The sequence below is a fragment of the Gymnogyps californianus genome, chromosome 1 (assembly GCF_018139145.2).
Source record: "Gymnogyps californianus isolate 813 chromosome 1, ASM1813914v2, whole genome shotgun sequence".
Lineage (NCBI taxonomy): Eukaryota > Metazoa > Chordata > Aves > Accipitriformes > Cathartidae > Gymnogyps > Gymnogyps californianus.
The window spans coordinates 59887085-59904635 of record NC_059471.1 but is presented as its reverse complement, the minus strand read 5'-3'; the positions used below and the strand labels follow the sequence as shown (position 1 = coordinate 59904635).

Below are 17551 nucleotides of genomic sequence, written 5' to 3'. Positions count from 1 at the left end.
ATATCTTGCAAAATGGTTTCCAAACTAGTTGCATTTGGAAAAGGAAGCTTTAGAAGATAACGTGAATGTCTGTAGATACTAGCTAGGGCTACAGTTCTGCCTGGTTCTGGTCTTCCTCACCAAAGTGTTGATCTGCTCTTACACGACTACTGCCACTGAAGTCAACACATGCAAGAGCACTTGGCACTTTTCAGAACTGGGTCCTCAAGCGGATACTGAAAATACATAAATGCTCCAAATTCATGTGCGTTGTCAAGGGTTCTTTAAAGACACAGATATCTTTATTAAAAATAACCAATGCCTGGACTATGTTAGATCATTTCCTAGCATGCAGGCCACTGCATCTGTGGAAGAATTTCTTGAAGCTTCTGACTCGTTTGGAAGGGAATAAATACAAAAGTAAGAAACAAGAGTGGAAATGTCCTTCCACCAAGATGCAGTCAAGAAATCTCATATGTCTTTGGATTCTGCCTGAAGGTTTCTACAGAAAGTTCAAAGAGACAAACTTGCTGAAAGCTCTCCATATATTTGCCTCAGGGAGTGGGACTGGAGTGCATTGTTAATATTTTTACTTCCAGCTTGCAGACTGGAACCATTTCCTCTTCTTTTTGTCTTTTTTTGACATTAATTAAACTTTTTTTTTTTTAATGTGTTAAAAGACATAAGTGAGAAAAAAAGGCAGTAAGATTTTTCTTTCTTTTTCGTTCTCAGTAAATCAAACTGAATAATTGCAGGAGATGCTTATTATTAGGCATGCCTTGATTTGTGATGCACTGAGCCATCCATCTTTTGCTGTGGTTACAAGAACAACCCGCTACGGGTAAGCCAACATATGATCCTGTGGGGCATCAACTCTTTTGCAGTCACAGCCTGCATACACATTGCTACTCTGATGTACCCTGGGGTAGACGCAAGCAAGTTTACCCTTCAGTGAAGTTATTTTTCCTTTATTATCCTGTTGCAGACTCTATCACAGCCCAACAATTCCACAATTGATTTGCTGGCATCCGAGGCCTGAGGCTTGGAATGTAAATAAGACTCGGAATGAAAGTGATGTGCACTGCAGCAGCTGACACTGAGTGCAGGTACTTCATCAATTGACCTGATTTCTGGAAAATCCGCTTGCAACCTTGAAACTCGCTTGCAATTACGATCTTTGCAATAAAATATTAGTCTCCATGGTAATGAGAAGTGCTTTCCTAACTTATTTAGAAAAAAAAATGTGAGGAGATGACAATATCTCTGAGAAAATGAAATTTTCAGTATCATTTCACAGTTGGACAGCTTCCTGCAGACTTGTCAACAGATTAGTAGCATTCTGCCCATTCTGTACATGGAAAAACTGAGTAATTAATAGCCCTCAGGCCTTCCTTGCAAAAAGGAGATTTAACGAGCTCTGTAGCAGTATCAGAACAGAAGAGCATATAAATAGTTTGCCTGTGTCCATGCAAAAGAACACCACCAATGGAAGGACAGCCCTGCCTTACTCCTTACAATTTCTGCTAAATGTTATTAAACAAATGTTGCTCTACTTGTTTAAATGTTGCAAAATTGTGGGGCACAAATGATCTCTTTGGGGCAGGAATTCTGTCTTTCCTATGTCTTTGTACAGTATCTATCACAATGGGAGACTGACTCATAGGCCTTAGCTTGCCAGGAAAAAAAAATTTAATTAGGGCTTAGTAGGCAACAGAAGAATAAGAAAAATGTGACAGGCTCTGTATAAAGCCAGGTGCTCAACAGACAAAATATTATTCAGACCAACTTATTCATAAGGGGCTGTTTTAGGAGCCACATAAATAGGGTTCTAAAGCTGGTTGTGAAATCTTTCTGAATAATTTTCTCACAGGAAACAGTCAAAATAATGGACAAAAATTTTCAAGGCCGGGAACCACAGAACTGAAGTCAGGGTGGGGAGAGAGAAAAGAACCATCTTTTTTCTCCCTAGTTAGAGAGCCAGAGAGAGCCACAGAATTCAGACTACGGCAGCCTGCCCAGGGGTGTCCTATCAACTCTACTTTCCAGGGGACAAAAAGCCTTCCAGAAGATAAATGGTTAGCTGAAAAGCTCAGTCTTGTTTCTCCTGAGATGGAGCTCTCTTGAATGGGCAGGAGAAGGAGAAGGCAGTTTGTGTCCTATGAAAATGTTGGGGTTTTACCTTTCTTCTGTCAGCTCAGCAAAATTTTTTCCAAAACCTCAGAATTCCTCATAGGAAGGAAAACACCATGTTATAACCAGCTCTGTTGGGTTCTGTTTCTTGTTCTTGCCACTGAATTGCTGTGCAATCATGGATAAGCGACTTTATCTCATTATTCCTCAGGTTTTCTACCTCTAAAGTGAGATGCTTTCTTTTGCCAAGCACTCTAGATGAAAAAAAGATAAACTATCCCTTCTTAAATTTCTTATACAGCCATAATTACCCCTGAGCAAGAAGGGAAAGAAAAATGTTATTTACAAGTCACAGCTGGAAATTATCTAAAAGGAGCCACTCTAACTACACTCCACAGTAACTCATATGTCTTAAATTTCTCAGTGCTTTCTTGGGTAAACACTAAAATGCAAGCATCGCTGTATGATCTCATGCTCACAGCCACACCTGTCTACGAAACAAAATGATTTTAGTAAGAATAACAATTTCATTTCATAAATACCAGTAACAAGAAAAGTTTAAAATAATTTCCGCATTTTGTGGCAGTGTTACTGTCTGATGTCCTGGTCTGCATTCTGATGTTGTCTAATGGCTGCCTGTCAGATCATGGTGCTCGCCAGCTTTGCCTCAAACACTGATGCAGTTTTAAGATCTTTCAATACAGATTTTGATTTATGAGTTATAAACTGAGTTCATAGGAATCATGCACTATTAGCTTCTCTCTTTTTTTCATTATATTATAGAGTGTTTCATTGTATGTATTTCCCCAGTGTTCTCTTATCACTTTTAGGGTGAGCTTCAAAGATCCTTTTTTCCCTCCTACTTTTTAAATATAGGTCTTGGTCATGGAGTTCTTTACATGCGGATGAACTTTCAGGATTTCATGGAACCCATTGTTAGGTAAGTAGGTCTGTGAAAATGGAATAAAAGACAAGGTTAGACACGTAGCTGAAAAGCTAAAAATAGCTGGAGAGGGAACCTTTATACAGAAAAAGGTACAGGCCCCAATTCATTGTTTCTTGTACCTCACATCATCATTTTATATTACTCAGTACAAAATGACATCATCTAACTGACTTACCATATTCAGCCCTTGTATTTCACTTAGGCAAATGACTATGTGAGTGCAAAACGAAGGTCCAATTTGCTGACATCATGTAATACAAGGAAAGGCAAATAATTTTTCTGATTCTTTGACCACGCTTGCAAATGCTTTTCAAGAGAAGCTACTTCAGATGCTGTTGGGTCTTCCAGTAGATTATGATTTCCCTAATCCTCTAATGTATTGCCCAATACAATTTTATATAGTGTGCAATAAAGTTCCAATCAATTTAACCCTAAGACAGATACAGCAGTCTTTAGAAGTGCCTATTTATATTTATATTTATATTTATAATTTATATTTATATTTATTTGTGTGTGTATGTGTGTAGATAAAAGACTATTAAACTGGAGGACAAAAGTAATGAATTACAAATTGATTCTGACAGCAGAGATGCTTGTACAGCCTTTTGATTAGGACAATACAATTTTTAAATGTAAAACTTGGAAATATTCTTAAATCATGTAATGTTAGCACATGCAATCATTCTGACTACATGTCTCCAATCTTTTCCTCATACAGCTTGAAATAATTTTAGGAAGGAAATTTGAGTACCTTTGAAAATGATTTAAGAGTTCCAGTTTCCATTTAAATTTTCTTTTTTATCTTCTGCTTCTTTGTGTCAAGCACAGATAGTTATTTTCATTTCAATGTCTGGCAAAGAGAGGGTGGAGGGAAAAAACTTATCACAGTTAAGTGAAAACTTTGTATTTTCTCTAACATAACAAAAGCTAGGCAGATGCACAGAGTGAAGTAGTTCAGGCTTAATGCTGAACTTTTAATGGGTTGGCATAACTACGTTGGTACTTTCCTGGAAAGGCTTAGGTTGATTATTGAGAGACGGTTCTTTATTTTTCCTATAAAAGCTAAAGTATATCTTGTACTGTGTCTAAAGAAATGTAGTGAAGAGCAGTGATGAGGATTCTTGTGGTTCAGAGAAAAACAGAATAGCAGAATCTTTGTTATTCACAAGTGTTTGACCTGCTACAACATTTTCATTCTATATTGACAAGAACACATTTCACAACCACCTGTATAGCAAAGCGTAATTCTCACTTTCAGAATTAACTGCTGTTTTTAAAAGATATTTCTTAGCTACCTATTTGGGGGAAGGACGGTGTGTGATTAAATATGTACGTTAACATAAATTAAGACTGTGAGCCATGATCCTTCAAATCTACCCTAAACATTATACGGAGTAGCAACAAGTCTTCAATGGATCTGCTCATTCCCAACCAGTGAGCAAGGATATGTCTACAGTAGTAGGGCTGAAGGTTCCAATACTTGACTGGAAGCCTCGATTCTAAAGAAAATTAAAGTTGTGGGGTCTGTCCGTCAATCCTCTTCTAATAACTTCTGCCCCACTTAATCCACTTCTGCCAATGGGAAGTAGCGAATGAATTCCTTGTTCTGCTTTGCTTGCACGCATGGCTTTTGCTTTCCCTATTAAACTGACTTTATCTCAGCCCATGAGTTTTCTCATTTTTACTCTCCCAATTCTCTCCCCCATCCCACCAGGGCGGGGGGGGAGTGAGCGAGCAGCTCTGTGGGGCTTAGTTGCCGGCTGGGGTTAAACCACAACAGTTATCAAAGTACAGGGGCCTGGAGCATGTTCAGTTGCTACCTGTTTCATAAAAATCATAATGGCTGTGTAAATCACAGCAACCCTACAGACACTTTCATGGAGAGATCCAGCTATTGCTAATTCTATGTGGTGCCTGGCTGGCCAAGAAGTCTGGGCAGGCCATTCACCAGGGAACACATTCATAGCTCTGGTCAGTCATGGAATAAAGTGAATCTGGAACAGGTGACAAGCCAAAAAGCAAAGTGAGGAATACAGAGGGATCTTAATGGAGATGACTTATATGGGTCATGAGGGGAACTGCAGTTACTAAAGCAAGGAGGTGTAGGAATATGAGACACAGAAAAAATGGAAAACAAGGCTCCATTCATTCCACTCCTCTTGCAACAATCTTGTTTAACTTGTTTCATTTGTATTTTGGTTTTGTGACTTACGGTTGATCAGGACTGCAACTGCAATAGGCATATGAGTTTGCCTGTGTCTACATACATATGTGTGTACATACATACACACACGTGTACAAAACATGACATACAAAACATGACATACAGAACAAGCTACCTAAGACCTTCTGCTACTTAAAATGCCTTGTAGCAGAATAATACTTGGGACACAAGTTGCCTAGAGAAAGAGACCATCGAAGTACTATTAACAACAGTAGTGCAAAGATGCATATTATATATGTGAATATTTGCATAGATAATGCTTATGCATGCCCCAACCATGCAACAGGTAGTGACCAGCTGATCACCTACAGTTAGGAGCAGTTGTGCCCAACGCCCATACCCACATTTATGATGGCAAAATCCAGGCCGTGGAGAAGATGCAGCTGTTTCAAAAACAGCTGCTATAAAGACTGACAGTCTTTTTAGGCTTCTGAAACATTTTGGTTGAATCCCTCATCACCATAGTCCCTGACATTTTATTCTCTTGTCTGCAAAGTCACTGCAATACTCGCAAATGCTGATCCCTTGAAATACGACGTCTTTTGTGCACTCCTTTCTTACAAAAGAAAGATTGGCCTTTGTGCAGATCTGCAACGGCAGGCTGCTAAAAATAAGGATGCAATAGCCACTTAGGTAGATCAATTTAGCATGCTGAGAAAACTACAGAGCAAGGAGATACTCACTTCATACATATACCCTCCCAGAAATTGCAGATTAAAAAAAAAAAAAAAAGTTGTATTTAGGAACTGTTTTAAATTGAAGTGCTATAAAAACCCTCTGAAGAAGCAGACTGGAGATAAATTATGCAACTGTAGCTGATTTGAATCAGATTTTGAGCTAGGGAACTCTCCAGAACAGGTATTTGCTCTGCAGTTCTTCACGTTCATTAAAACAGAACAGAAGGTCATCGTAAAAGCTGCTATATTCTGAAAAGCAAAATAATAAAAACCTAAGAAATAGGCTTATTTCAAAATGGAAAATAATGGGAAGGAGGGACTTCCGTATATGTTGTCTAGTTCATAAGGAAATGTTAATCAGTATTGTTGTATTGACATAAGTGGTGATGAGGTGATTTATACCATCTGTGCATCTGGCTGTGCGGATATATATAAATTTGACCAGAACTGATGGTATCAGCAGACTTACACTGAACAAATGAAATTCCAGTTATAAAGCATAGATCAAGGATGTGCAGATGTGTAAGAAATGTGAGCAAAGGAGCTACTAAGACGAGTATCTGATGTGAATGGGCCATTAGTCGAAATAAATACATCAGCAAATGTGTTAAAGTCAAACCCTCTACAGAACAAAATGTAACACAGAAATGTGAAAGTGACTCAACTAGTGTAAGTCTGGCAATTGTCACAGCTAGTCCGGTAAGGCAAATCTCAACCTTGATTCACAGAACCTTACATTATTTATTTACATATGCTTAAATTAAAATAAATTCTTCCATATGCACAAACTTAAGCATGAACTGACATTTCATTTACTTCATTGGAATTTACAGAAGATAGAAGATTAAATGCATGATAGACTGCCTTTCCTAACTAAGGATTTTTTTTTCTAAATTGGGCCCCTCATCAACCAGTGCTTCCTCATCATGAACTAATGTGGCAAACCAGCCATTTTTAGGAAGTGATATAAATCTCAATGCTTGGATTTTAGGAGTAGAAACCTAGAAAGCATGCTGTTACAGATTATCTCACATTTTATCTTGCATTTACAAGGCAAAATGACCAAAAAGTCATAAAGACATCTTTCACCTCTACCATTTTACGATTGTAAATTCTAAGATACAACATTTACTGATTATGCCCACCTATATCACTAAGTCGGGGACAGGACAAGGCCAGAACGGACAAGATCATTTTAAAGTACAAGGCACAATTTCCTGGTTTGCAGGTCATGGTCTTTGTGGATGTATTTTAGCTCTTCTAACAAAGGGACCAGAAGTTTGTGACTGGTGAATGGAGCTTTGTGTGCTCAGTGACAGCAGGTCGCCAGCTTTCCACCGCTTCCCAGTCCAGAAGCACCTCAGACACTTTGTGGTAGCTGTTAAACAAGCGTAAGTTACAGACTACCATCTTAAAAGCAGGAGCTTCACATACACTTGAATAATATAATAGCCTGGAAATCGTGCTGGTTCAGCTGCTGCCTCACAAGCAGCTGAGTTGTCCGTGTCGTAGCAGCAGATGTTTCAAAGCAGGCATCAAGTAGACAATTATGAGTGGCAACCACCGAAGCCCTCCCAAAGTAGCATTTCCACTTGAGAGTTAAAGCCTCAAAGGAGCTATAAAATAACCTTGTTAATTTGACACTTGATAATGCAAACATCTCAAAAGTCCCACTCCAAATTACGTGTCTCTGCCCGGCTCACAGCCAGCATTTCTCATCCAATTTCGGTATGTTAAGATTTTATTGTTTTTAGGGAAGCTTCTGCCGAACATTTGGTGCTATAGTTCAGCATTTAATCGCACTTTCTTACAAGAAAGGCACGAATAAAGTACACCTGACAAAGCCTTTTTATTGCTTCCTTATGGTATCCGTCCTGCGGGGAGCACCCCGCAACAAGCCCGGCAGGACCAGGGCCTCGGCGAGAAAGGCAGGAGCGCTCTGCTAACGTGCCCGAAAGCTGCAGCGCCAAGCTCACCCAGCCCGCGGCACCCACGGCTCCCGCCCAAGGCGGCGAGCCCGCCCCCCCCCCCCCCCCCCCCCGCGCGCTACCACCCTACTGGCTTTGTAACACCTCTTTTCAGGGGGGATTTTCGCTTCGTGTAAACCCGGCACCGCAGGCACCTCGCCGCTGAGGGAAGGGCGGGCGGCTCAGGCGCGGAAGCACGGGCTTCTCACGCCCGCCAGGTTGCCCGGGGCCAGGCGAGCCCCCCGCGCTGGAAAGCCTCCCGCACGCCCCGGCTGACCCGCTGCTAACGGTCACGCTAACGGCCGCGGCGGCGCGCGAGGGCAGGGCGAGCCCGCCCGAGCCGCCCTCCCGCACACCGCGGCCAGCCAGGTGCGCGGGACAACGACCGCCACGCAGGGGCAGCGCCGGCCGGCGGGCGGGCGGGCGCTGGGAACGCGGCGCAGGCGGCTGGCAGAGCCCGCGGGCCGCCCCCGGGGGAGGCCGCTCAGCTCCCGCCTTTGTGCGAGGCGGCGGGGCGCGGAGTTTGGGGCGGAGGGGGGAACGAGCGGCACTGGCCCCGCTGCCACCGCAAGCGATCGCCTCGCTCCGCTTCCTCGGCCCGGCCTGCCGCGCGTCACCGCCGCCGCCGCCGCCAATGGGCGCGCGGAGCTGCCCCGGGGGGGGCGGGGAGAAGGAGGGGTGGGGCGGCGAGGCAGCCAATGGGCTCTGAGGATGTTTCCCGGAGGCGAAGCCGTCCGCGGCCCCTCCCCCGCCGGCCGCTCCGGCTGGGGGCTCGCCGGGCGGGAGAGTTTCGCACCCGGGTGGGAGATGCCGCGCGGGCTCCTTCTCCTCGCAGGTAACGCCGCGCGGGGCCCCCCGGCGCGGGGGGGGGGGCTTGCTCTTGCCCCGCTTGCTGGCAGGAGCGCTGGCGGAACTGGCCCGCACGGCGCGGGGGGTGGGGGCGGGTGCGGCGGCGGGGCTGAGGGCCGGGGCGGGACACGGCACACTGCCCCCCCCCCCCCTTCCGCGGGGCCGCCGCCGCCTCCAGGACAAAAGGGGAACGGCGAGTGGGGCAAGGCTACCGCGAAACTCCCGGCGGAGCTCGCCCGCCCCGCAGCCTCGCCCCTGCCTGTCCGCCGCTGCCTTCCCGGGCGGGCTCCTTCCCCGGGACCGGGCGCCCGGGACGCCCTCAAGTTTTCGGGGCTCCGCGCGCGGCCGTTGTGACCCTTGGTGCGAGCCTCCCCGCGGCGCCGGCTCTTTCCGGCGGGACACACGGCGCCGGAGCCGTACCCCACCCCCCCGCCGCGGGGGGTGTTCGCGGTGGGTCGGTGCCGGGCGGTGGGGGGGGTTGCTCTCCGCCGGGCCGGGGTCGGCTCGGTCTCGCCTTTCCCCGGAGAGGGCGGCGGGGCTGGCGGTCGCGGCGGGGAGGCGCCGTCCCTGCCGCCGCTAGGCAGTCGCGTGTGGGCCGGTCGGCGACGGGAGAGCCCTTCGGGCCGCCGCTCGGAGGGGCGTGCGCGGCGGCGGCGGGGGGGGTCGCGGTCCCTCGTGGGTGCTCAGCCCGCCTGGGCGGTTAACGCATTGCCCGGGTAAGGGAGCGCCCGCGGACTGGCCTGCTCTTCGGCACCGCGGGGAGAGGGGCTGGCAGCAGATGTAAATCAGATAAATGGAACGAGCATAATGGGAGAAACTTTCAGGGCAAAATGAATTTTGAGTAGGTTGAATATTTTAATTGGGTAGTGGGCATTGATGCTGTATCTGTGCTGTTACGAGCAATGCAATACACTTCCCTCTGAATAACAGCTTTGCTTTTAGTCTTTGTTTTTGCCAAACTAAGAGCACAAGGGTGAATTACTTTGAGGAAAGGTTTTGCTCTTAAAGTAGCTGGTCTGCTTTGCTCTGCTAAGGAGCTCCATGTTACTGACTTTATCTGAATTTCGGAGCACTGCTGTATAGTCCCCAAAGCAAGAAGGGGCCCTGGTGTGATAGGGAGTACTGCCTGTCTGTGTGCGTGTACAGAGATTGGGAATATATGGAGACTGGAATTTAGCGTTGCAAACAGAAAGCTACAAAGCAATTGCCTTAGCAGCTCTAATGGTCAAGTCTGTTCAAGAAGCCAAATGACTGGAGCTTTTTCCTAGATTGTATGAAGACACAAAATGCAACGTTTTCAGGGATGCAACAGTTGATTTAAAAAGCCAATAAATAAGAAGAAAGCGTGAAGCTGGGCTACTTTACGTGCCTGTCATTCTTGGGGCTTACAAATAAAAACTTTGTATTCTGCCCTGCTTTTACTGTAGTTTTCCATTCGTAACCTCCTCCCTCTGCCATTTATAGCAGCACTTGATAATAAGACCACTCACAATACTGTCGGAGCACCAGAGAAGCAGAGGCAGAATAGCTGTCCAGGTGGAGGGCTGGCTTTGGAGCATCAGAAGAGACCCTTCCAAGTAAAGGTGGCTCATGGGTAAACCTCCAGCCTTAGTACCTCCACACTGATGTATCACTGTTGATCTTGTACACTTGTATTGCTGTTGGATTGCATGGTCTTTTTCATGTACCTCAACAACCTCATAAGCCCGTGAATACAGCAGTGGAATTTAGCCTATACTGTATTTGCAGCATGCAGAGTGATCTAGTGGACACTACTTTGGTCTTAATTGTATGCGTCTTGTTGTCTGATTGTTTGAATTGTTGAGATTTAGGGCCTAGTCCATTAACTGCTTTCTGTGTATGTCTACCTGTGATGTTTGTATGAATTCCCTATATGGGCTATGTGTAAGACTAGATCTTTTAATTTGATTAACAGAAGAGAGTTGAGCTCTTTTTGCAATTGATGTTTGTTTTTCACACTTAGAAGGAAATTATTGTGCTTATCATTCTCTTAAGAACTTTATAAATGGTCCACAGTCCCCGTGATGCCCCTGTCATACTTGAAAAGAATAGTAAGAAACAGAAAAACAGTGATTTGCTCAAGGTTTTAGAATTTACCTGTGCCAAAGCTTTAACTTAGAATCTAAGAATTTCTTGGCTTTATCTCTGTGTTCCAACCATGAGAAACTGTGCCTTTCTTCCACATTTGAAGTACAAAATTATGTTTAGATATGTTCCAGTAATTATGAAACGCACCGAGAGAAAAAATGTTGGGTTGTATGAAACTTCATTCTCCTCTCCCAACCCAACTCTCCATTTTTAAATTCTTTTTTAGTGAAATGCAACTATAACTGTGCATTTGTATGTATTTCTTTCAGATTTGCAACCAACACAATGCTGAAGCTCCCAACTTGGAACAAGCATTTCACAGAATGGCACAAACAGAACCTAATCTGGACCATGACATATCATGGTTCCTCCTTCCGTCATACTGGGCCAAAATGGTTGTGGCATTAATTTCCTTCCTCTGTTTTGCTAACAGCTATGATGGAGATTTTGTCTTTGATGATTCTGAAGCCATCATCAATAATAAGGTTTGTCTCTCTTCTTTGCCCCTGCGCCCTTTGACATAAATGGTCATACGAAAAGAAATAATGACAACAGTTGATCTAAGTAGGCCCAAAATATTCATCCTAGTAAAGAGCTTCCTTCTGATATTCCTTTTTTTGAACTTCATTTTTCTGTTTTGTTTTATTGGGTTTTCTAAAGTAAGCCTTATTTAAGGTTGACAAACAAGCTGTGCAGCAGTGCTCTACTGAAAAGCTAGAAGCATAAGTATGCTTAACAAAATCTTATTCCTAAAGCTATTTAAATAACATGACTTGGGTTCTAATACATAAACAAGAGTGAACAAATTAAACAGACTTCCCCGCCCCCCCCCCCCCCCCCCAAGAATGTGTCCCGTTTCATTCTTTTGCAAGTGAAATACTCTGCTTAACAAGTGTTGATATCTAGTCAAGTGGAAGGGAACTCTTTTTGCCATACCAAATGGGCTTTGTCTGCTTGTCATCTAAGAAAGCATTATCTAGGGTTGCAGCAAATTTGGATGTGATGTTTAGTAACACTTATTCACAGGGTACCTGTACATCAAGACTGCCTATGGATCTAATTTTATGCTCATTTTTAAGTCAGTGAGAGTATGCAGTAGACTTTTCTAATACCTGTTGATGTTAATAGGAGATTTTTTCATTATCTTCTCATAGTGACAGATGAATAAGCCCAATGAATAAACTTACTCTCGTTCCAATATACCTAATGCGTCACTAAGCGATTGTAGGGTGCAGGGGTTCTCCAGCTGTGGTTTATACCGTAAAAATGTTACAGGAGCAAGGAAAGCTTCCTTTTCCTATGCTCCTTCCCCTCTTAAAGTTCCTGTGACAACAGTATTTTTTTTTGAAGTAGAGCCAGAGTATTCCTGTGCTCTGTTTTAAAACTGATCAAACATATGATGAACAATCCTTGAAATGGTTAGAAATTAACATGTGACTCAAACAAACCTCTAGCTGAGATTCTTTTTACTTTGAGGAGTTGAGTGTCTTCAATTGCTGCAACACTTCGTAGAATCACATGTAGCAGTTAGTGAGCCTGTTCTCATGGGTGGGTCTTGGTGTTACAGCTCTTATGCTGTTCTGGAAGGTACTTGTTAAATGTTTGGAAAGAGAAGCACAGGGTAAAAAGAATCACCCCCATCTGTTGGTTCTGTTTTCCTGAAGCCATGGGGTTACAAGGAGGATGATCTGGAGACTCATACCGCTAGAAGAACACAAGTCACTTTTTTTTTTTTTTTTTTTTTTGCCTTGCACAGGATTTAGAGGCAACTTGTTGCAGCGTGCCTTTTAGAATCCCACAGAATTACTGTTTCCTTAGACAAATTTGTATTATGCTTGTGTAAGTCATCATACCTTTAGTTATAAATGTATGGGGGGAAAATACATCTGCCAAATTGGAAATAAATCTCAAAGCTTCTAAGACAATACTATAGACAAATTAAGAATCTACAGTGATTTTTTTTGTTGTTGTTGTTGTTTTTAAGAAGCATTATATTTTAAATTACACAGCTTCTGGCAATGTTTCATTCTACAAAGTTTTATTTGGGGCGCAATTATAATATTTTAATTTCCTGAAAGAAAGAACAAAAGACTGATGTTGAAACAAGGCAGGTTGTTTTGTTCATGTGCAATTTCCACACTTGTAATCTTTCTCCATTTCTTTCAGTCTTTACTTTCAAAATGTTTCCACTTATCTATGCAACACAACAACCTGCACCAGGATTATAGCTGTTGGCAATGCTGAGAAATTCAACCAACTGCTTAAATAGATTAATTCATACCTAGTCTGTATGTTTGAAAAACTGTGAAGCTTATTCTATTTTTCACATCAAAATCCTCTATTATTCCCTAGAAATTAAATGAGATTTTTGTGACAGTATCATTTTAACACAGGGGTCATATGAATATATGGAAATACAAAATCCACAAGAAAAATGCAGAGACAATGAGTTTACCTGTTTAATGGGGAGGGAAAGCATCTAGCAAAGCCACAGTTTATTAAACAAAGTATAGCATATTTTATTCCTATTCAATACGAGAGACAGCAGGTGAAATATAATTTTGTAGATTTACTGAGCATTACTATACTAGTATTTTCTTGGGTACTGCGGAGTGACCTTTTTGTTAATTTACTAACACCCCCCCCCCCCCCCCCCCCCCCAATCTTTCAGTTCCTTTTGGCAAAAGAGATACTGTTAGTTGACCCCATGCCTACTGTATCGTGGAACATTCTGTTATTAGATTTTACTGGGGTTCAAGGCTGTTTTCCAGATGCTTTCTTGTCATTTTAAGCAGCATTTTAACTGGTACACAACAGTGACTTTTGTCTTTATTTATTTACTAGCTTGGCAAGACAAACAGTTAGATTAGGAGCAGCTTCAGACACAATGTGTCATTTCCATAAGCCTTTGTATAGAAAAACTGACCTTTCTTCAAGTATTGAACTCTGCTGTCTGTAAGCTGCTGCTAATCAAATATTTAGAGATTCTTTAATATCTACTTTCAGTTCTTAAAGAGAAAATCATACGTAACTTTTAAACAGCTGTGTCTCTTAGAGCAAACCATTCCTATTTTAGGATAACTCCACTGAGTGGGAAAATTAATGTAAGAAACTTTTTCTTACAGAACTTGGATACAAGAGCAAGATACATGACTGAAAATTTTTTAGGTCGTATGCAAGTGTAATCTAATCACTAAGTAATTCCATGTATTCAGCTTTTCCTGCTTTCTTCCTATGGAAGACAAAAGAGGACTGATTCTAGTGGAAAGGGAAATCTAGCCTTGCACATCTCAAATATATTTCCCATCTCAAGTTATTGAAGACCATCTGTGACATAGAAGACATACTTTTAAAATTTTAATACTAAAAAAAAAAGTCTCTCTTTCGTAGTCCCTTTCTTTGGCAAATGTACATAAGAGGCAGTGCCGTTGTTTGGAAGAACAGTCTGAGGGCCACAATGCCCACTAACAGCTGTCTCCTGCAGAGTACAAAGACTTCAGTAGATGTTGGGGTACAACCCAGTCCCAACTTGCCCCTGGAAAAGCAGGCTATATTGATTTAGTGGGCTGCTGGCTGAGTGCACTCCTACTCTGAGAATCAAATTATGATCTTCAGGGTTTGTGCATACCAGTGAGGAATGGAACAGGAATTCAGGTGCCTAAGGCCAAAACTGCAGTCCTGGGAGAAGAAAGAAATTTGTAGCTATTGCTTGGCAGTAGAAACATCTGTGAGAGAGTGAAGAAATTTTGCACCTTGATAATTCTTCAGCCCAAATAGGATCCCCTGTGAGTCTTGATTTCTTAAGATTTTCCCTGAGAATGCCTTAGTTGACAGCTGCAGTATAGGACTTTTCAAAGACTACAGTGTTAGCCCTGCTCTCTTTTCTGCATATTGACTGGTAACCTATTAGAGAATGCTTCACTTCATTTGACGATGTGCTTGGGTTTTTAGCCTACTTCCCCTTCCTAATTTTTTTTTTAACCAGTTGTCTAATACTGGCCAAATTTTATCAAGTGACAGAAATAAATCTCTTCCTGGATTTTTTTGATTTTTGGATGGATGAAAGTCAGAATGTGTTAAGAGAAGAGCAAGAAAAATTGACTTAAGTTCACTTTAGCAGCAGCCAGTCAGCATGGCCCAGACATTTGGGCGTACCTTGGGACTAGCAGCGATATGTGTTCTCTCTTGCCTTGTTGGCAGGCAAAAAATGCTGAGGATGAGATGGAAGGTACTGGAGACCACAGGAGGTGCTCAAGATACTGTAGAAGCAAGTGAGAGAGTAGCAGCATTTGAGAGGAACTGGAGTTGGTGAACCAAGGGTGTTGTAATGTGGGAATCTTGTAAGTAGATGGAGATGTAGGAGAAATAAGACATAGGACACCAGGCTTTGTAAGACCTTTCATGGGTTTAACAACCCGGTTTGTCTGCTTACTTGTATTTGTATTGGCTTGTTAATCTGCTTTGGTTTGTTGATCTCTTGAACAATTTCAGGGGAGAAGGTGGGGGTAGAGTAACTTGTGGTTGATTGCAGGTGTAATATCATCACTCATGTGAAAGCTATTCATTTGCTAGTACAGTTTTGTTCTTAGGTTCTGTCTTAAGTGTACTTAACCTGCACATTTACTATAGCATAAATTGGTATTTAATTGCCCCAGGGAAGCAGAAGAGGGGCAAGAAGAAGATGAATATGTTAGTTTGAGCTTCCCAGCTTGTCCTCACAGAAAACTGAGGCGGATGCTACAAAGGTCCTTATTTTTTCCTCTCCAAAAGTGTATGTTTTCCATGCAATAGTCTAGGTTATTTGGTTTTTTTCATTACCAGCATGACTTCAAGATAAAAGGAAAGAGTACGCTTTTACTTTGCAGTGTTTTTTTAATAGTTCCCTATCCCACCCCAAATTAAAATAATTCATTACTTTTCTGTCTTCCACTATTAATCTTTTAGAGCAGTATATAGAGATTTTGATTCTTGATTTGATGTATTAAGAATTTTTTAAAAAAAGCTATTTGAATAGTGTCCTGTGCGAAGTAAGGCTTCAAAAAGAGCTAATTATTGTTTTCTCTATCTTTAGTCTCCTTGCTTTCATTAGTAGTTGTGCTACTGACACTGATAGAAAAATAGCTATTTGCAGCAGTTTGTAGTTGGCCTCCTTCACAAGATAACCTAGATCTAAAATCAAAGGCTTTTTACAAACTGTAAGGTAAAGGGTCTTTTTATGTGTTTTCATTTCTCAGCTATTGACCAGGTTATCAACTGATGTGAATACGCATAGCTCTACTAAATTTCGTGTAGTTATGCCTACTTACAGAATCCAACCATCTTGGCCTTTATGATGACAGGCATCCAAGATGTGACCTTCATTGCAAACTTGGGTACCTTGTCAAATGTCAGTAGTGAGCCAACAAAACACCTGCTATGTCTGTGTTAGCATGAGCTTGTATTAGTTAGAACTTGTTTGTGTTTTAGCTGTTTTGAACAAAACAGAAATGTTAAGAATCTGGTAATTTATGATGTTTCCTTTCAGGACCTCAGGGCAGAAACCCCACTTGGTGACCTGTGGCATCATGACTTTTGGGGTAGCAAACTCAGCAGCAATACCAGTCATAAGTCATATCGACCACTAACTGTCCTAACTTTCAGGTGAGACTTGTCTTTTTGCTCAAGGTCTGAATTTTTTTTAACATATATTGGCTCAATTGATTATAGGGAGGAGGCAACAGAAAAGGAGAGAGACAAAGTATCTGCAGGGTGGTTGGATACCTTTCCTGAATGTGATTTTCCTGTTCACTACCTTAATCTGAAATTGAGTTTTAATTTTCAAATTGTTTCTTTCCTAAAGTATACATTATTTTGACATTCTGTATTTCACGGTACCTTTCAGAGATTGCATCTTATGCTCTTATATACCTTGGTACTAGGGGCGGTATGGTTCAGTATGTAGGTCACATCATCAAAGAACTAGGAGGTGTGCTTTCCCTTCACTTAGCCATGCTGCCACGTATACTGCTATTGTAGTTTCTGTTCTCTGCTTTCCTGGTGACCTGTCGAATGATTTTTTTTTTTTATAAATAGCGTCAATCTACTGTGGCCTTTTGCCACTAGGTCACTGAATAATCTTCCCACCTCTTCCCCCCTGATATTATAACTTCAAGTGAGCATGTGTGTCCAAGAATCCTAGTGAGAGAGATGTCTGCCTGTATATATAACTTGCTGGTTTTCTCAAATAACTAAAGGTTTATGAGGATTACTTCTGTAGATGCTTAGCTCATGTTTTTTGCACAAAGATTTGAGCAAGCAGTAGACCATGTAGAAACTGGGCACAGTAACGCAGAGAATCTTTGAGGACTCAATCTTAAGCTTCTTTATTTTCCTCGTGCAACTCAGTGTTGTGGATGGGGACCTGGCACTGGTTCTGCGGTTGTGTCTGGTCTAAGCTAGGGACTAAGTGATTGCAGAAGTAGTACTCCCACTCTTAGTCCTCATATTCAAGCAAAAACTTTGACTCTTGAGTGCAGTGTCAGTGTTTTAAGTACTTCGCGCTGTGGGTTTCACCGTCTGTTGGGCTTTCTTCACATTTTCATCAAGGAAAATATGCAACTGAATAGAATGCATCAGAGTCTTAAACCTATTAAAGCTTTCAGTGCATTACACAGCACATGCTTTCCTTTCT

The 17551-nt window shown here is 42.4% G+C and overlaps 1 protein-coding gene across 6 annotated transcripts in view; it reads left to right on the top strand.

Moving 5' to 3' along the window:
• Positions 1-8719: 8719 nt before the first annotated feature.
• The window catches only part of TMTC4 (transmembrane O-mannosyltransferase targeting cadherins 4), a 60670-nt gene continuing 51838 nt past the window's right edge, over positions 8720-17551 (top strand). For 3 of the 6 annotated variants that reach the window (XM_050915335.1, XM_050915334.1, XM_050915336.1), the window contains exons 1-3: positions 9082-9132; positions 11151-11366; positions 16406-16521. In XM_050915335.1, the coding sequence (XP_050771292.1) occupies positions 11205-11366; positions 16406-16521 (278 nt within the window). In that variant the 5' untranslated portion in view covers positions 9082-9132; positions 11151-11204. Of the gene's footprint in view, positions 8759-9081; positions 9133-10321; positions 10367-11135; positions 11367-16405; positions 16522-17551 lie in introns of those variants that run through there. The other 3 variants (XM_050915339.1, XM_050915337.1, XM_050915333.1) reach the window with 3 other exon arrangements.